Genomic DNA, 21145 nt, shown 5'->3' with positions numbered 1-21145 from the left:
AGAATTTGTTGAAGATTTAATTAGTATTAATTTAATATTTTAAAACTTAGCTATCATTTTCCAAAACTTTGCAATGTCAAATCTTAATTATTTTTAAAAATAATTATAATTTTCATCAATTTTTTAATACTAAGGCCCTGAAGTTGACTCAGTCAATGAATGAGTTTTAATTAAGTCATTTTAATTAATTTACTCTTCATAATAAGTTAATTGATAATTATATTAATGTGTTCACATGTATACGTAGTTTAATGAAAATAAATTAGTTTTAAATTGATTTAATTTTCATCAGTATGATACTTTATGCTGCGTCTTGTTTATTTGTTTTTTTAAACTTTTTGTCATAAAATGGTCCAGGGAGATCAGGTTCTAATATTGGTTTATTAGTCAAGAAAGAAGCAGCCAGGAGCAGCAATCATTGGATTGAATGGGAAAAAAAAAAAATTGGACGGTGATGATTTGCAGGATCATCACCAGGATTTTGAAATCAGGAGAGGTTCCGATCCCTTGTTTTCCAGTCTCACATGTCCATTTATATATATTCGCGGAAAGTTTTGATTGGAAGATATCAAAGTCTACAACCTAGTGGCAGAGGATTGTTGACTGAAGAATGGCATTTGATCACGATGCCTTGCTCTCAAATGCCTACTTTCCTTCATTAGACTAGATGACATTAGGATATCTGTCTCACAGACACTAACATGAAACTAAACTTGAATCTCAATTTGTTCCTGAGTTTGATGTGGCTGTCCTTACATTCCACAGATGCAATTACGTACAGAGAAACGTTGGGGATGGGCCAATTACTGGGAACCTCAGATACTTTGGTGTCTGCTAACGGGAACTTCGAACTGGGGTTTTTCGCTCGTGAGAATTCGACCAAGTACTATGTAGGGATGTGGTTTAAGAAAGTTCCTAAAGATAACATTGTTTGGGTTGCGAATAGAAAGCTCGCCACCAGCGATTCCAATGCCGTTCTCACTGTTAATGAGGAAGGAAATCTTGTTGTTAAGAATGAAGGAATGGTATACTTCGTCACCAACATTTCCGGTGTCAGCAATACCCATGCTCTGCTCTTGGATTCAGGTAATCTCCTGCTGATGAACAACTCCAAGTTGAACATTTTGTGGCAAAGTTTCGACAATCCCACGAATACCCTTTTGCCTGGAATGAAGGTAGGATTTGACTCAGAATTAGAAATCAGTTGGTCATTGAGATCGTGGACAAGTGTAGAAGACCCAAGTCCTGGAAATTTCTCTCTTGAAGTTGACACTTCCAATTGGAGGCAGAGGCTAATAATCAGGAGGAAGTCTGAGATATACTGGGTTGGCGATGAACTATCTAATTTCACGTTTCAAAGTTCTAATAACCGAGACGGTGCTATATGGGACTTGGGCTATTTAACTTGGCAGGGGGACTATTCTTCTCGATTGGTTCTGGAAGTTTCTGGAGAGCTTAACCAGCAATTATGGTCACAAGACACCATGCAGTGGGTTTCTTTGCTGTCATCCAAGTGCGGGAGAAACGCAACCTGTGGAAATTTTGGCATTTGCAACCCGCAAGCCACGGACCCTTGTGAGTGCCTCCGCGGATTTAAGCCGTACGATGAAGATTCTTGGAAGAAAGGGGACACATCCGCAGGTTGCGTGAGGAAAAATGAGTTATGCAGTAACATGAGCAGCAATGGATTGGGTGACGGGTTTTTACCAGTCGATAGAGTGGATTTTCCTTTAGACAGTCCGCTTGCCTTCAAGACTGAGAACGCTTTAACATGTCAAAAAGATTGCTCAATCAATTGTTCTTGCGTCGCTTATGCTTACGATGTTATGGGTCGTTGCTTGTTCTGGCTTGATCGAGTGTTGAATCTGAAGAACATCTCGGTTGATCTTAGAGATGATAATTCTAGACCAAGTTTCCACCTCAAACTGGCTCGCTCTGAGTTGATTGACAATGGTATGATGAAGGAAGCTCTTATGACTTGCATACGAACCGCCCCCCTTATTTGGGAAGATTATGCTGATTGTAATTTGCTTATTGCTCTATGCAGAGTTGAATACAGAAAAGAATCCTGATCATAAGTCTAATCAGAGCCAGAAAGTGGTGCTAACAATTGTCGTAGTTATCTCATTTCTTTCGTTGTTTACACTAGTCCTATTTGCATACTACTGCTGGACGAGAAAGCTTGGGAGAGAAGGTAAGAAAAAATGTATAAAGCTTTGAATATGAATGTTAATAATGTGAAGTCACAAAAAGAGCTAATTTTCCTCTCACTGTACAGCGGAGGATCTGCTATTGTTTGATACAGGCATGAGCATGAAAGTTGAGATCTCAGAGCTTAGCGATGTCGATAAGGTTGGGAGAGTTAACAAGAGGGATGTCAAATTGCCATTGTTTAGCTTTGCAAGCGTTTCTGCAGCAACTAATAACTTTTCACCTGAAAATAAGCTTGGTGAGGGTGGCTTTGGACCTGTTTACAAAGTAAGATCCAAGTTCAAATCCTTTAGGTCCACAGCAGAGCTTCTTGAAATAAAATGAACACGTATAGACTAATTTGCAGGGTAAGCTGTTGAATGGGGGTGAGGTTGCTGTGAAAAGGCTATCTGCAAAATCTGGTCAAGGATGGGAGGAGTTGAAAAATGAAGCATTGCTCATTGCAAAACTCCAACACAACAATCTTGTTAGGCTTTTGGGTTGTTGCATTGAACGTGATGAAAAGATGCTGATTTATGAATTCATGCCAAACAAAAGCTTGGATTTTTTCCTTTTTGGTTTGCACTTTTTTTTTTAATCTCAATTCTTAACTTGCATGTGGAATTTTCTCATTTTGTTTTAAACTTGCTCGACGTATAATGCAAAACAGATGCAACAAAACGCCAGATTTTGGATTGGGAAACCCGAGTTCGAATAATTGATGGGATTGCTCAAGGTCTTCTCTATCTTCATCAGTATTCTAGGTTTTGAATCATTCATAGAGATCTAAAAGCCAGCAATATCTTGTTGGACATCAACATGAATTCTAAAATATCAGATTTTGGAATGGCAAGATTATTTGGTAGAAATGAATTACAAGCAAATACCAACCGGATAGTTGGTACTTAGTAAGTATAACTAAAAGTTCCTATTAGTCTATAAAGTAACAATTTTTTTTAGTAGATCAATTCAATTGCAAATGAATATATAAGTATTTTATAGGTATATTTCACTAATAAGTATCTTATTTGTTCATTGATGGCTTTTAGTGGTTATATGTCTCCTGAATATGCATTGGAAGGTATTTTCTCAATAAAATCAGATGTGTTTAGCTTCGGAGTCCTTTTGTTGGAGATAATAAGTGGGAAAAAGAATACTGGTTTGTATAAAACAAACTCCCTCAATCTTCTCGGATATGTAAGTATCTAACTCAATCAATTTCTTATTTCTGCAAGTTCAGAATTGATTGATTATATGAAAATTGTGATTTCTAGAAGCTAGCAGAGATCGGTTACTTATTGCCATGTTAATGTTGGGTTCTTCATTTCTTTGTGGCTTTAAAGGCATGGGACCTATGGACAAGTGGGAGAGGAACAGAGCTGATGGATTCAGCATTAGAAGGTGCATCCATAAAGAAAATGGTGTTACTAAGATACGTGAATATAGCACTGCTTTGTGTTCAAGAAAGTGCAGAAGACAGACCGACCATGTTTGATGTTGTTTCAATGCTTGGGAATGAGAATGTCGTACTGCCTTCTCCTAACCCTATAGCTTTCCTGAATGTAAGAGGTATCAGGACTTCAAGTTCAGAAGGAAGCTCAACAGAAAATGTTTCTATCAATAACATGACTGCTTCTGTTATGGAAGCAAGATGAGCCGGGACTTCCTTACATGTATATTACTTCTTAGCAAACATTGCAGTTTTGCATTATAGGATGTCTCTACTTCATTTCTTGCTATATCTCAGTAAAATTGTATCATAATCAGGAATCAAGCAAGGATTACCAAAGAAAATTATATATATATATATATATATATTTTGTCATTGATAACCCTTATTTGATCAGGTGACAATTTCAAATGCAAATGTACTTTCTGCAAGGTTATTGTATTATTTGCATAGTTGATTAGCTAATTTCTGCAAGTCTGTGTCTTGCCCCGTGTGTTCTGCTCAAAAACATAGAGGGAGAAAGAAAGGATACAAATCAAAATTGAAATGCATGAGTATTTTCTATGGTGTTCTGTTACTTTGCATATGGATTCAATCATCCAAAGCCTCCAGTTTTGAATTGATTGGTGCTTGATAAATTTTAGTAGCTGCTGCTATGGTTGACAAATCAAATGTCTAGTTCCTTGTCATCCTAACAAGTTCATTTATTGATAGCAGTCAGCATTCTTGTATTCTATTTTTGTCATCCTCTTGCGCTTGTGTAAACTGACAATTTCCAAAAGCTAAGGACTGATCAGTGATCAACATCAGGCCCAAAAGAAAAAACAAGACTGGTCATATTCTTTTTTTAAGAAAATTATTTTAAAAAAATTGTCAGTTAAAGTTGGTTGGCTCACCACGCTCTTCTTGACTACTGTTCTTCCCTGGTCCGTGAGAGACTTTAGTTGGTTGAGGCAGCCGTTTAAGACCTCCAAATGAATTAAGGTTCAGTTTTTCATTTTTGTTTCGAATTGTCACTTTCAACTGGAATCTTCTTGGTCATGTTAGTGGAAGCACAGTGAAATTTACAAATTAGTTGAAGGGTCAAATCTGAAATTAGAATCAAACTTAATGACTAATTTAATTTTATCTTAATTTCATTTTCATTTTTACAATTTCAACCCACCAAATATGGCTTTAGGTGGGAGATTATCCTTTTCATAGAAAACAGTCCCATTCTGCTTTCCCGTTCTTGGTTTCTAGCTATTCCTCTCTCCCCTCCAGCTGGAATGCGGATTTTCTACGCTTCAGGGGCGGCTGCTCACGATACTAGCCATCGGCTTGAACGGGTGATGCTCTTGTGGCCTTGTGGTTGTCCATCTTTTGAACCCATTAAACACAGCTTGCTGGTTTCATGAATTTCGAAGCTGAATCTACGCACACTCAGAAATTACGTTTTCCTCCAGTTCTTTCTAGCTTCGCTAAGGGTCCAAGCATCAATGGAGGTGAGGTGGGATTCATATTATTTCACTCTTCTCGTAAGCAAAACATAAATGAAACTTACTTCAACCTTCATTATCCCCCCTTCACCAGTTATTTGCAGAAAAATAAAGCTTCCTTCCATATCCCCTTGAAAAATGATATGCCAGAGCTACATTGTTTGTCCGCAAAACTCCAGCCATTCTCACCAAATGAAGTTTCTCTCACAATAGCTAAGACAAACAATGAAATCCTTGCTAAATCACAATGTTATATATTTTATCAATGAACTAATCAATCACTTAATTACTCGGTTTGGTAGAAACTTCCATCAGATATACGGTTAATTTAGAGATGGGTGAATGCTGGCTAATCTAGATATAATTTTGAAATAGGACACACTGAAAAAGCATGGTACTCGGGGTTTGTCAATATTGTCGGATATGGCAGACGAAGGTACAAGACAGATTTAGCCTTAGAATATTTTAGTTGCCACTTGCCGTGCTGTGTCTCATTACTCGTGCGCGCACATGGCCGCTTTATACTTTATCCCCTCGCCTGAAATTATTTTAATAAAAAATACAAATTGAGTCCCAAAGTTCTCTCCAATCTGCGTTGCCCTCTGCACTTAAATACCCCTCTAAATTATGTTCTCCGGATCATTATCATCAACCTTCAAACCAACTCCACATTTGACTTGTTGCTGCTGCAATGGCCTCAAGTTAATCTTCACTGATTTCTGTCGATCTTCTTAGTGGCTACGTTCCTTTTTTTGGTCGAAAGTGGCTAGGTTCACCAGGGTAAACCAGAATGTGGATATCATTATGTTATTTTAGATTAAATGCGAATTTATGCTTATATTAATAATTGCTTTTAAAAATCCCCTTGAAAAGCGCTGTAAAAATCAGTTATTTGCTGTACTGCAGGAAATTCATAAGGCGGAGGGGAAATGAAAGTAGAATAAATCGTATTTCGGTTGAAAATGTCATAAACAGCAACAAATCGTGCATTGATAGCACTTTTCACTGAGACCCACATCCTTTAACCCCATTTCCCTTCAACCATCGCAGCCAGGTCTGTATCTTGCTTCCTTGACATTTTCCGGGCGGCAAAAGCTATATATTGGTGCATTATATTTAATGGTAATGAAGAATTTTTCTGTACTGCCTATTTGCATTGCTTTACTCTTCTTTAGAACCTCCACTTCATTAGACAGTATCACTCCGAGTCAGCCTTTAAGAGATGGTCAGACCTTAGTTTCAAGTGTAGGAGCATTTGAGATGGGTTTTTTCAGTCCTGGAAAAACGAAGAACCGATACGTGGGTATATGGTACAAGCATATTTCTCCTTTGACAGTGGTATGGGTGGCCAATAGAGAAGCACCGCTCAGTGATGGTTCAGGAATTTTAGCAGTGAACGATCAGGGAATTCTTGTCCTGGTGGATAGCACAAATAGGACTGTTTGGTCATCTAATAATTCTATAATAGCTGAGAAGCCAATTGTAAGGCTCTTAGACACAGGAAATCTTATCATTAGTGACCAAAAATACTGTGATAAGGATCATTTCATATGGCAGAGTTTTGATTATCCCTGTGATACCTTATTGCCAGGAATGAAGCTTGGATTTAACCTGGTCACTGGTCTGAATAGGTTCCTATCTTCTTGGAAAAGCCCAGATGATCCTAGTCAAGGGGAACATATACTGAAATTATACCCTCAAGGATATCCACAATCATTTCAATTGAGGAGAAACGTCATACATTTCAGAGCAGGATCGTGGAATGGCCTTTATTTTACTGGATATCCAGTTCAAAAACAAAATCCAGTATACATGGCAAAGTTTGTTTTCAATGATAAAGAGGCATATTATGAGTATGAACTCGTGAATAGTTCAGTTTACTCCAGAATTACAATGTCTCCTTCAGGCATGGGGATGCGTTTAGTATGGAGTAATCAAAGAGGCATGTGGGAGATTATCTCAGCTAACATGGCAGATCAGTGTGACAATTATGGCTTGTGTGGGGCATACTCTATCTGCGATTTTAGTAGCTCCAGTGTCTGTGAGTGCTTGAAAGGATTTATGCCCAAAAATGTGGAACAGTGGAATATATCAAATTGGTCCGGTGGATGTGTTCAAAGTGCTCGAATGGATTGTAACAGTATAGATGGCTTCCGAAAGTATAGAGGTGTGAAATTGCCAGACACATCTTCTTCCCAGTTTAATAAGACCATGAACCTTGAGGAATGTCAACAATCATGCCAGAGAAATTGTTCTTGTACAGCATTTGCAAATTTGGATATCCGTGATGGAGGAAGTGGCTGCTTACTTTGGTTTAATGATCTGATTGACATGAAGCAATTACCTCAAGGAGGACAGGACATTTTTATTCGTGTCCCTCCTTCAGAGTTAGGTGCACTCTTCTTCCTTGTTTATGCTGTTTCTTGTGTGTTTTCATCCTATCTCTTTAACCTTTATGACTCCTACTTGTTTGATCATGATTCAGAGTGATCCCCACCCTTACCCCCAAAATGAAAAGAAGGGTGTAATGAAGCGACAATTTCCATGATGATACTGATGGCTCTTTCAGTTCTGCTATATGAAATGTCATCCACAAGCAACAACAACAATACAACAATAGCTTAAACAAGAATATGAGTTAAAAGTTTTTGGTATTGATCACGTGCAAAAAAATAGTGCTTGTTGATCGATTTTTCAGAAAATTTCCATCCATTGTCAATTTTGTCTGCAGCATCAAGAGATAATTTTAGTTTGCTTTAATCAGATCTTGTTCTCTCAACTGTTGTTAGCATCAATTGAATCGTTGTGATCAAATTGGTCACTAACAATACTCTCCATTTGGCAGACTTTTTTGAGAATAAACGCTATGGAAACTTCAATAAGAGAAAGCTCCTAGGAATCGCTGTTGGTTCTGTTGCAGTAAACATGGGCATGATGCTTATAATTTTGGGATTGATTAAATGTGTATGGAAAAGAAAACTCAAAAAGTCAGGTGAGCTTCAACATCTTCTGAGATCTGAGATAGCCCCCTCGAAGGCACAAAAAGAAGATATGTTTCGTCGTGGTACTTAATTTTTGGAATTTTTATTTTACACCATTGCAGGGATGACAAAAATATGTTATAAGAATCCTTGCTACAATAAATTAAGAATGGAAGACACGGATCTACAGATATTTGATTTGTCAATCATTGCTAAAGCCACTGATAATTTTTCAAGCGCCAATAAATTAGGAGAAGGTGGCTTCGGACCAGTCTACAAGGTAATGTAACATTATCGTTTTCTTTTTTCTTTTTACCTGAAGGAAGTATAAATTATTCAAATAAGTACAGTTTTGTATTCTAGAGATTTCTAATTATTCTATATGATGAATTGAAGGGCGCTTTGGGAGATGGACAAGAATTAGCAGTGAAAAGGCTATCTGAGAATTCTGTTCAAGGTTTTGAGGAGTTCAAAAATGAAGTTTTGTTGATAGCCAAACTTCAACATCGTAACCTTGTGAAACTTCTTGGTTGCTGCATTGAAAGAAGAAGAAAAACTGTTGATCTATGAATACATGCCGAATAGAAGTCTAGACCACTTTATTTTTGGTATGAACCTTTATAGGTTACAATTGAACATCTTTGGCAATGCTCTGTTTTCTTATGTTTAGTATTTGAATGCTAAGGCCGCAAGAGGTATGATAAGCATGTCTCTGTAATTCAATAGATGAAAGTAGAAGCAAGGTGTTGGATTGGACAGAGCGTTTCCACATAATTAATGGCATTGCTCGTGGACTTCTCTATCTTCATGAAGATTCTAGATTAAGAGTCATTCATAGAGATTTAAAAACAAGCAATATTTACTAGATACAAATTTAAATTCAAAAATATCAGATTTTGGCCTAGCTCGAACATTTGGGGAGATCAAATTGGGGCCAAAACAAGCAGGATAGCTGGAACATAGTAAGATTTCCTTTTCATGATTCATTGTTCCTATGACTGTATTTACATTAAACTTATTTCAATTTACATGTTACTCTTATAGCGGTTACATGCCTCCAGAATATGCTATGCATGGACATTTCTCGATAAAATCAGATGTTTTCAGTTTTGGAGTAATAGTACTAGAGATGATCAGTGGAAAGAAGAATAGAGAATTTTCAGATTTAGAAAACTTCTTGAATCTTCTTGGATATGTAAGTTTAATGATTTAACTTCCTACCTGATTCATTAAATCAGAATATGGCTTTTACCTTACTAATATGATTCCCGCTCTTGCTTTCAGGCATGGAGACTGTGGAGAGAGGGAATGGCCCTGGAATTAATGGATCAAGCATTAAGAGAAAGATTCAATCTATCGGAAGTCATGCAATGCATACAAGTGGGCCTGTTATGTGTGCAACAAAGACCAGAAGATAGACCAGACATGTCATCTGTGGTTTTAATGCTGAATGGAGAGAAATCATTGGCCGACCCAGGTGCTCCCGCTTTCTACATTGAAAGTAAAATGCCTGAAGCAGATTCTTCCCTGGAAAAATGTAAACCTTCCTCACCAAATGAAATGTCCCTTACAATATTCGAGGCAAGATAGTGTATACAAAGGCTCTACTTACCTGAATGGAAAACGTTCATCAGTAGAAAATCACTCTCATTGTGCTGCGAGACATGATGGTAAGTCCTAAAATTATGTTGAAAATTCTTCATTCGATATAAACATCTAAACCAGGAGTTGGGCCCGGCCTGACGTACATCTTGTCTTAAGTCGTCTTCCTAAGAGACAAGGGCACACCAGTTGCTCCAATTGTCTCAGGCCATTTCTACAAGAGCCGAAGAGGGTAGAGGCCTTGTACTTAATTTTCTTCGTCAAACTTCAATATATCAAAGAAATTTTCAGAGACGGACTCAATGTTTCCACTCCCGTGGCCGTTGGTCATGCTAAGCCTAATCACTTTTTTCCCTCTCCCTCTACTTCCTCTGGACGCCATTGATGAGAACAATGATCTTCAACAACGATATTTTCACTAAATAAACTACACCTTTTACATTTACTAATTCCTCCAATCTTCTCAAATGCCTCTCCCTTCTCCCAATCAATTTTGGCAGCTTTTGGAAATTCACTTCCTTTCTATCTCAGTATATATAGAATAGGCGAGGAGGTGTTATGAGCTCAATAAAGGAGAGCACATTCTAAACTAACCTATCGGGAGGGGGATTCATGACAATTTTACCATGACTCACTCGACCTTTTATTGGTCATAATTCATAATTCTTTATAGGTAGTTTTTTTAAATAATACCCGCTTATCAAAGAAAGTACAATTTGTCATGAGCGTAAAATTTAAAAAAAAAAACTCATCTTAAAAAATTAACATTTTAAATTAAAGAGCTTTTAAACTTATAAATCACACTTTATCCTCATCGTGGACTCATAACATGAAACCCACCTCAACAATGAGTTGGTTTTGCCGCAGTTTGTACCTTGGTGCCTTTTATTATTTGTTCAGAATGTGACTGGTTTTTTTTTTGGGTAACAATGTAACTCTGTTAGAGTTCTTTCCTACCTCAATTTTAGGATTAGCTAAATTTCGCCTCTAAGTTTATGTAATTGTATTTATAGCATAATATCAGCAAGTTTTTTTTTTTTGGTTGATATCAGTAAGTTTAAAGTTTAAACTGACCAAATATATAGAAGTCTAGGATCTTGTTAGGCATAAATTCATAAATTAGCATCCTTTCCTCGGCATGGATGCAACATTTCATACTTTTAAATTTTGAAAATTAAAAAGGGTCGGACAAAAAAAGATAATTAAATTATGAGGGTGAATTAATAATAATTTTAATTTTTCAACATAATTTAAGTTAATAAAATGAAATATTTTAAAATCTTTAGCAGATCAATATACTTAATGGCATTAAAATTGTAAATTAAAGCATGAGTTTAAACCTTAAAGATTCCCCGTAATTATAGCAAAATTAAAAGATTGTATTTTACTTTAAATTTAGAGAGAATATCAATAAAACAACTTTAAGAAGAATTTAATATCTGACAAAAATTTTGAACAAATAGAATGCTTGTTAAAACAATAATTTCACTTATTAGTTTGTTAATGTTTACCAGTAAATAATCCTTTTAAGAAAATTAAATTTCTTATAAGTCTTTTATTGATATTATCCTTAAATTTATTTATTTACTATATTAAATATGCTTATTTTGTATATACTACATAAAATCTCAAGAATAAAACACATCATTCATGATCTAGGAAAAATGCAATTTTTAAATATATAAATGTGGGATAAATTTCATAAAGAGTTATATAATTGATGATATAATTTCTCTATTAAAAAATATAATGCATTTTTAATCAAATTTCCACTCTCTGCTAAAATAGTTAATTGTTTTAAAATAATATTATATTTTCATATTTACTTTTATTTAATATGACATTTTTTTAAAATAAATAAAATGATGTGTATTTATTAAGCATATTTTTAAAAAATAAATTAATTACACATTAAAATGTTAATTTATTTTTAATATCTAATCCGTAAAAAATATTTTATATTTTAATCCAAGGGTGTGTATCAAAACATTACAACTCGCTCATGGAGATCCCGTCAAGTCAAGTTCGCGAAAAAGCAATAAAACAGCCCAAGACTTTCTTTCTTCTTTCTTTCTTTTTTTAAGGAAGAGGAGCAATGTGGAATAGAGGATGAGATAATTGCAAATTAAATCGTATAGTATAGTTTTCATACTTAATGTCATATATTTTTATATATTTTATCTGAAAAAATTATAAATCTTATAAAATAGACTTAGTTATAAATAAATTTTATGAAATTCAAACCACAATCAAATTTTTTAAGATTTAAGTGTAATTTGAAATTAGAGTGTGAAGATAATAATATTTTTATTAAAAATATATTATATTAAACAAGCATTTATAATTATATTTTAATTTTTTATAATTATAACTTTACATATCCAATATTTAAAACTGATTTTGCATTATAAGTTTTTATTAATTGTAAACAATTACTTCAATATTTTATAATTATAATTCATATATTTAATAATTAATTAAACCAATCATGCCATACTGAAAAAGCTTAATACTAATTATTCACACTAACATTTTAATATTACAACTATGAATTTATATATTTAATAGTTAAACTCATTATTTATATTAATAAAATTTAACATTAATTATTTATAATGTTTTTCCATCAATAATTATAAATATGATTTTAATTTTTTATAAATATATAAACGTGTGATAAATTTCATAAAGAGTTATATAATTGATGATATAATTTCTCCGTTAAAAAATATAAAGTATTTAATTAAATTTTGCTCTCCATTAAAATAGTTAATTGTGTTTAAAATAATATTTATTTTCATAATTACTCTTATTTAATATGCTATTTTATTTTAAAATAAATAAAAAGTGATGTATTTATTAAGAATATTTTAAAAAATAAATTAATTGCATATTAAAATATTAAAAATATTTTATATTTTTTAATATTTAATCTGTAAAAAATGTTTTATATTTTAAATTCAAGTGTGTGTATCAAAACATTACAACTCGCTTGTGGAGATCACGTCAGTCATGTTCGCGACAGTAGTAGCAATAAAACAGTCCAAGACTTTCTTCTTTCTTTTTTTTTTCCAAGGAAAAGGAGTGATGAGGAATAGAGGATGAGATAATTGCAAATTAAAAATCGTATAGTTTTCATACTTAATGTCATATTTTTTTATATATTTTTATTTAAAAAATTATAAATCTTATGAAATAAAACTTATTTACAAATAAATTTTATAAAATTCAAAAATGACAATCAAATATTTTTAAACTTAAGTGTAATTTAAATTAAAATATATGATAATAATTTTTTATTAAAAATACATTATATCAAACAAGTAATTTATAATTATTATTTTAATTTATATTAATTGTAATTTTACATATTCAATATTTAAACTGATTATGCATTACAAATTTTTTATTAATTATATACAATTACTTCAATATTTTATAATTATAATTCACATATTTAATAGTTAATTAAACCAATCATGTCATGCTAAAAAAGCTTCTAATACTAATTATTCACAACTAACATTTTAATAATTTACAACTATAAATTTATATATTTAATAGTTAAACTCATCATTTATTATTACTAAAATTTAACATTAATTACTTATAATTATTTTTTCATCAATAATTTATAAATATAACTTTATCACACCTTAATTTTAAATTATATTCATATTTTAAAAGATTTATTGTAATTTTAAAATTTAACTATACTTATTAATAAATAAGTTTGCTTTGCGGCGCCCATATAAAATTTTGATGACGACAAAAGAGACTGGTGCGGAGACTTGTGGGTGAACCGTGAAGGAAGGAGTCGAGGTCAAGAGGGTGGGTAGGAGTGGGTACATTTATGATCACGGGCGACCACTCGTTGATATTATATCTTTGCAGCAATAATTTTGTGACTCAGTCATACCCTGTCTCGCTGCTGCACTGTTTCGGTAACTTTTAAGTTTTAACCAGCCACAATCAATGCGAAGGACTCATGTTTGTCTCCTACTGCAAATGATGCCGCTAAAGTAGTTTTCTTTTTTGATCTTTTTGAGTGAAAAGCGGGCTTCTTTTCATGACGTACGTACTCCGTCCTTTACTATTTTGCCTGATTTCAAGACTCAAGTGCAAATCACACATACAATTAACACTATCAGTTAAATATTAGATTGGTAATCTTTCATTATTTTTTTATTAATTCTTTTTTTAAAAAATGATTAAAAATTTCATATTATTGTTTTATTAATTTTAACTCAAGTTACAAAATTAATATTCCTTATTAATTTAATATTAAAAAAATAGATGATTTTTTACTAAATTTTTTTGCTAGTTTACATTTTTCTAGCAGTAATTTAGACAGATAAGGTATATTCATGTAGGCTATCCCAAATAAGCCTTGCTAGCTAAGCTCAGCTAAAACCTTTCTGGTTCTAGCTAATCCAACTATTTGAATTATCAAGTCTTTAAAATTTAAAAATTTTTAAAATTAATTTTTAATTTAAAATTGATTATTTTTGATTTTATAAAAAATATAAAATACATTTTTTGGATACTTAAACATGGATAAGACTCAACTTTTTTTAAAAAAATATGGGTCTGAAAATTTAAAAAAATTTTAAAAATATGTTTTAAATATAATTTGAAGATATTTTATAAATTTAAAATGATAAAAATATGACAATGTAAATATTAAAAGAAATAAAAAACAATTAAAGGATTCCAAAATCTCCCTCAACCCAAGATCCTCTTTAAGTCTTTCACTCTTACTCTTTTATAGCCAACCACTTTGAGACTAACCACTGGTGAAGACAGCGATCAATATCTATATATTTAAATTCCATACATAATTAATACAAGACCATTCGCGTGCGAGCTAACAACAATAGTGCTCATTTTTTAGACTTGAATGCAATACCCACACAAGTAAATTTAAAATCAAATCATCATCAAGAGTCTTCGACATCAGTCTTGATCTTGCCATCAATGTGGCCTCCAAAGTAGTTGTGTTGTTTTGCCTCGTTAAATCCATTCAAGTTCCAAGTTTATATCCATCAAATTCTGGCTTTTAAATTCCCACAAATCCCTTCAACGATTTCAGTAACCCCCCCCCCAAACCGTGAGAAAAACGATGGAAACTTCAGAAAGCTTTCTGTGTATTTTTGTTACTGTGCTTCACAAGCATGTCCTCCACGCTGGACATAATCACCCCAAGCCAGCCCCTTCGTGATGGTCACAATGAAAGTCTGGTTTCAGAAGGAGGAATCTTTGAAGCTGGATTCTTCAACCCTCAAAATTCAAAGAGCCGTTACGTGGGAATATGGTACAAAAACATTGCCCAGAGAACGGTCGTATGGGTGGCCAACAGAGAGAAACCACTCCACGATGCCTCAGGAGTTTTGCAGGTAGACAGTGATAAAGGAATTCTTAGAATCTTGGACAGCAAAGGGTTTGAAGCTTGGTCCTCGAATGCATCAAAAAAGGCAGAGAACCCAGTTGTGCAGCTGTTGGATTCAGGAAACCTCGTTCTGAGAGAGGAAAAGAACTTGAGCAGCATATTATGGCAGAGCTTTGATTATCCAGGTGATACTTTTCTCCCTGGAATGAAAATTAGAAGCAACATAAGGACTGGTCAGCATGTGGGAATAACTTCTTGGAAATCCTGGCAAGATCCTACACCTGGTGACTTTTCTATGCACATAGATACTAAAGGCCTTCCTCAGCTGGTTATTACAAATGGAAACAAAAGAATATACAGAGCAGGACCGTGGAATGGGCTTGGTTTTACAGGTACACCTGAACTGAGAGATATCAAATTCATGAAATTACTTTTTGAGCTAAATGAAGATGAAGTCTTCTATGAATACAAAATCCTCAATAATTCAACTCTAATGAGAAGCAGACTGTTGCCCGAAGGCTATCCTTTACGTTTAACATGGTCTTCTCAGAAAAATGGATGGGAAGTTATCATGCCCAGCCCGTCTGACCAGTGTGAAGGATATTCTTTCTGTGGTCCAAATACGAACTGTAACGGCAATGACCCTCGGAGTTGTAAGTGCTTGACCGGATTCACAACAAACTCTTCTGGAGGGTGTTCCCGAGCAATTCGACTTGAATGTAGAAAGGGAGACAGCTTTCAAAAGTATCAGCGAATGAAATTGCCAGACACATCTTCTTCCTGGTACAACAAGACCATGAGCTTAGGTGAATGTGAAAAACTATGTTTGAGAAGCTGCAATTGCACCGCGTACTCTAGTTTGAATATCAGTGACCAAGGAAGTGGCTGCTTGCATTGGTTTGATAGCATTGTCGACCTGAGAGAACTCAGAGAGGGAGGACAAGACTTTTATATACGAGTATCTGTATCAGACCAAGGTATGTGGTTTCTTTTCCTTTTCTTTTTGGTGAGAGTTATGTTCATATAATGTTGTGTTTTAATAAAAGTTTCTAGAGCATGCTTGTGTGCGGATTATACTCTGATGATCTCAGATCTTACAGTGAAAAATGGCATGGACAAGAGGAAGCTTGCAGGAATTGTGATCGGCTGCTCTATATTAATGATGAGTACCCTAGTACTAGTCGGATTGACCATATGGATCAAGAAGAGGCTGTTGCATCCAGGTGAACTCACAACGACTAGATCTGGAATCTTTATGATCTTAAGTTTTAATTTTAAGGAAAAAAGCACTTGCATGCAATTTTTTATAACATTATTATATCATTTTTCAATTAAAACAAGGCACGTATACAAGTTTAATTGATAATAGATGACAGGTGCATATAATTTGTGGATATTGTTTCAACTTATTTTATGAAAAAATCACTCATTTTTTAAAAAAATATATTTTGTAAGTTTATACTCCCTCCGTTAAAAAATGTAAGTCATTTTTAACTGAATCTCACCCCTAATAAAATAGTTATTTACTTTTAAACTAACTCTATCTTTTCATATTTACCGCGATTAAATATCCTATAATAAATATAAAATCATTATCAATAGGGGCACTTTCAAAAAAAAAAGTAATGATTACACCTTGAAAGACTAAAAATGTCTTACATTTTTTAACATCCAACTCCTCAAAAAATGCCTTACATTTTTAAACGGAGGGAGTATAATATTTGTTTGAACTTTTAGAAATAATCATAATTTGGAGAAAAAAGTAGATTTTTTATTATTCTAAAAAATTACTTTGAGTAGTTTTGAAAATAATTTAATATGGTAGATGAGAGAGAATGTTTTACAAGGACGGGATATATAAAGATATTACAAAATTTTAAGATAATTAAATAGTAAAGTATTTTTATAAAACAAAAATCAAGGAAGAATATCATAAAATTTTAAAATAATTAACTAATAATTATTTTTTATTATTATAATCAAATATAAAATAATGTTTGTTTGTTATAAAATCTCCACAAAATAAATTTAATTTATGAAATCTCTCAATTATTTAAAAATTACTGATTTTTTTAATTTTAAACAAACGGGTTCAAAATCTTTTATTACTGGGCTAGCATCACATGATCAAATGTTTGGGGAAAAAAAATGCTTAAATTGCCATCCTTTTATCAAAAATATTGATAGCAAAGATATGTAGATTCTGACGTACGTAATATGTAGATTCTGCCTTTAGATGTTTGGAAGATATATTCTTATTCGTAAATGACCACTTGTAAAGAATTCACCTTCCACCATTTCAGGGAAAGCGATTTATCGGGAGGACAAGAGTGACAACGAGGACATTGATTTACCAATATATGAATTTTCAACCATTTCTAATGCCACAAATCAGTTTTCAGAGAGGAATAAATTGGGACAAGGCGGCTTTGGACCGGTGTACAAGGTAACGATTTGATTAACCAAGTTATTCCTTTTCCTCAATCACTAAACTTTGAACTTTTTGCAACCCTGATGAACAGGGTATACTACATGATGGGCAAGAAATTGCAGTAAAGAGGCTTTCCAAAACATCGGGACAAGGAACGAACGAGTTTAAAAATGAAGTCTTGTTGATTGCAAAAACTCCAACACCGCAATCTTGTGAAGCTTCTTGGTTGTTCCATTCAACAAGAAGAAAAGTTGTTGATTTATGAATTCATGCTTAACGGAAGCCTAGACTATTTCATTTTCAGTATGAGCTCTATAAATCTAAGGCTCTTTTAATAATTTATCAAAATTATTCAGTCGTTTTCCATGCTAACCAAGGAGTTTAAATATGTCAGATTCAAAAAAACTAAGCTATTAGATTGGACTAAGTGATTCCATATTATTGACGAGATTGCTCGGGGGCTCCTTTATCTTCATCATGACTCAAGATTGCGAATTATCCACAGAGATCTCAAAACTAGTAATATTCTTCTTGATAATAATATGAATCCAAAAATATCAGACTTCGGTCTAGCTAGAATTTTTGGAGGAGATCAAACGGAGGCCAATACAAATAGAGTGATGGGAACATAGTATGGATTTGGTTTTTTTCTTTTATAGTAGTTTATTTTTGCAATCCCTTTTTAATTTCTCTCTTTATCTTATCATGTTGCAGTGGATATATGCCTCCCGAATATGCAATGCATGGATCTTTTTCTGACAAATCTGATGTCTTTAGCTTTGGAGTAATTGTATTGGAGATAATTAGTGGAAGAAAGAATAGGGGATTTTGTGATCCCACATATCATCTTAACCTGCTAGGGCATGTAGGTTTCATGAATAATTTTCTTTGATGCAACTAGGGTTGGAAATTAAACTCATTCATATAGCTATATTGTTTCTTTTTCAGGCGTGGAAAATTTGGATTGAAAAAAGACCAATGGATCTAATGGATGAACAACTACAAGATTCAGTGGTTTCATCGGAACTGTTGAGAGTATTCAGGTTGGCCTATTATGTGTGCAACAAAGACCAGAGGATAGACCTAACATGTCAACTGTGGTTTGATGTTGAATGGGGAAAAGTTACTTCCTAACCCAAGCGAGCCTGGGTTCTATATTGGAAGGGATAATCAAACCCTGGCAGATTCTACTATAAGAAGTAGTGAAGAGTGTTCAATTAATGAGGCTTCCAACTCAACATTAGAGCAAAAGATAGAACGCCAAAACCAGTTTATTTGAAGCCTTCCAAATGTCTCAAGGTCGCATGTAATACGATTCAAAATAAATTTATGTTCCAAAAGTTGATGAAAATGGACATTTTCCAATTTTTACTATGGCCTTATTTTGGTTGATGATAATTTAGGAGTGTGAGCAAGGGTGTTCAATTGATGCTTATATGATACTAGTCCAATGAATGTGATAAATGCATCATTTTCTATGTTTATTTACAGTTGACTTTAGAATAAGTAGGTGCAGGCTTTAAAAAAACTGGTGAATATATCCTTAGCTCGAGACTTGAGTTTTAACTTGTCAATTATGCTTTAAAAAAAACAAGTCAATTTTGTTTATTCTAATCACACTGCGTTTGGCGCACACAGAATGAATTTGCGAGGAATAGGAATAAGGAGCATGAAAATTGAAAGGCATTATGTACCAAACAATCCGCAAAAATACCTTAGCCCATTCCCTCTTAGCAAAAGCCAGAGTGATAATTAGAGCTAGAGAACCAATAATTTATTACTAGAAAAATGAATTTTTAGGGGGGATAATTAAAGCTAGAACCAGTAATTCACTACTAAAAAAATGAAATTTAACGAGGGATAATTAAAGCTAGAACCACTAATTCACTACTAGAAAAATAAAATTTAGTGAGAGGAAATACCTTGCTAAATACTATTTTCCCTAACTAAATTACGTTTTAGCGAGGAATTTTGTTTCTCACTAAATTTGTAACTAAAAAAACTTGTTAAATTTAGCGAAAATTGTATTTTCCTCGCTAATTAGTGATGGATTTAACAAGAAATTAAATCCCTCACTAATCCTTAGCTAATACTTTTAAAATTCGATAATTTAGTGAGGGGTTCATCCTCACTAAAATATGCCTATATTAAAAATAATGATGCTACATCACTCGCCATGTGTACGTCAACTTGTGACATATCCCCAACAACCTCGTGTCTCGTTAACTGTCATGTCACTTACCATCTCATGCCCCATCACCCACTACATGTGTGATAACTCATCACATGTTATTATCACCTTACGCCATGTCACTTATTCCTTAACATGTATATATTCATTATAATTTATGCTAAAGTTAAGATTTGAACTCTTAACCTCATATCTTCAAACCTTATACTCTCCTTCTTTGCCAATTGAACTGAAAGACACCTACAGTCATTATATGAGAAATTAAATATATTATATTTAACTACATAAAATATCAAATAATATATCATAAAAATACACACATATATACAGGTTAATTTTAGTTTCAATTATTAATATGTTAAAATATTTATTATTTTATTTAAATATTCTTTATATTATATTTTCATAAAATATTATTTTATAAATGAAAATCAACTTAAAATAAAGAAAATATTAAATATTAAATAATTTTATTATGAATATTTTAGTTAATTTTTAAATTTAATTTAATTTTTAATAAAAATAATTAAATATTATAATTAAAAGTTATTGTTCAAAAGTTTTTTTTGTAGTAATTAGTTAGGGATATAACCCTTACCAATTATCTTATTTTAGAGAAGGATTGAAGTCCTTCACTATTTTTCTCATTATTTTAAGTCAAGTTACAAAATCAAATTCTCGCTAATTTCCTCACCACTTTGATATTTTAGAGAAGAATAGATGATCTTTACTAAATTTTCTCACTAATTACATTTTTTTAGTAGTGATTTAGGCGGGCAAGGCATATTCATGTCAGGCTATCCCAAATAAGCCCTAATAGCTAAGCTCAGCTTAAACTTTTGGGTTCAAGCTAATCCAAATATTCAATTATTAATTTTTTAAAATTTAAAAATTATTAAAATAATTTTTACTTTAAAATTGATTTTTTTATTTTATAAAAAATATAAAATATATTTTTGGAAAACTTAAAACATGGAGAAGACTTTAACTTTTTTTAAAAAAATGTGGGTCTGAAATTTTGAAATGCATTTTAAATATTATTTAGAGATATTTATAAATTTAAAATAATAAAAATATGATAATGTAGATATTAAAGCAATACAAAACAATTAAAGGATTCAAAATCTCCTCACCCAAGTCCCTCTTTGAGTCTCTTACTCTCACTCTTTATAGCTAACCACTTTGTTCTTTTTCTTTTCTAACTGTCTTCCTTAGGCTCTTCAACTTATGTCATCCATCATGGGTTTAGATGTTTTGTCACAAAACACACCCAAGTCAGCGGCTTGTCGCGAGGCCCATTATTATCTTTCAAAAAGCCAGCTCAATAAGTATATCCGTTCATATACCCAAGACCCTTCTCAAGTCCTTTAATGTGTGATGTAATTCAAGATTTCCTCCTACACCTAAGAACACCTAAAGGATTAGGAATCTAA

The 21145-nt window shown here is 32.9% G+C and overlaps 1 protein-coding gene and 1 pseudogene across 1 annotated transcript; both read left to right on the top strand.

The window, feature by feature from the left end:
* The first annotated feature begins 571 nt into the window (after nt 1-571).
* LOC129299332 (uncharacterized) lies at nt 572-10004 on the top strand. The gene is given in 19 exon segments (XM_054937793.1): nt 572-1953; nt 2048-2194; nt 2279-2478; nt 2558-2768; nt 2861-3098; nt 3240-3387; nt 3534-3843; nt 4883-4968; nt 5022-5129; nt 6115-7510; nt 7964-8110; nt 8222-8379; nt 8496-8642; nt 8644-8707; nt 8826-8954; nt 8957-9016; nt 9019-9061; nt 9144-9294; nt 9384-10004. Coding segments are annotated over 19 exon segments (5301 nt in total). The 5' UTR covers nt 572-701; the 3' UTR covers nt 9690-10004.
* A 4856-nt stretch (nt 10005-14860) lies between these two features.
* Nucleotides 14861-18534, top strand: LOC129299331 (G-type lectin S-receptor-like serine/threonine-protein kinase At4g27290; annotated as a pseudogene).
* Nucleotides 18535-21145: the final 2611 nt, after the last annotated feature.

The sequence above is a fragment of the Prosopis cineraria genome, unplaced genomic scaffold (assembly GCF_029017545.1).
Source record: "Prosopis cineraria cultivar Desert tree isolate PC_DT_omini unplaced genomic scaffold, ASM2901754v1 PC1119, whole genome shotgun sequence".
In the NCBI taxonomy this organism is placed as follows: Eukaryota; Viridiplantae; Streptophyta; class Magnoliopsida; order Fabales; family Fabaceae; genus Prosopis; species Prosopis cineraria.
Note: the sequence above shows the minus strand (reverse complement) of the source record. Positions and strands in the feature narration are given on the sequence as shown.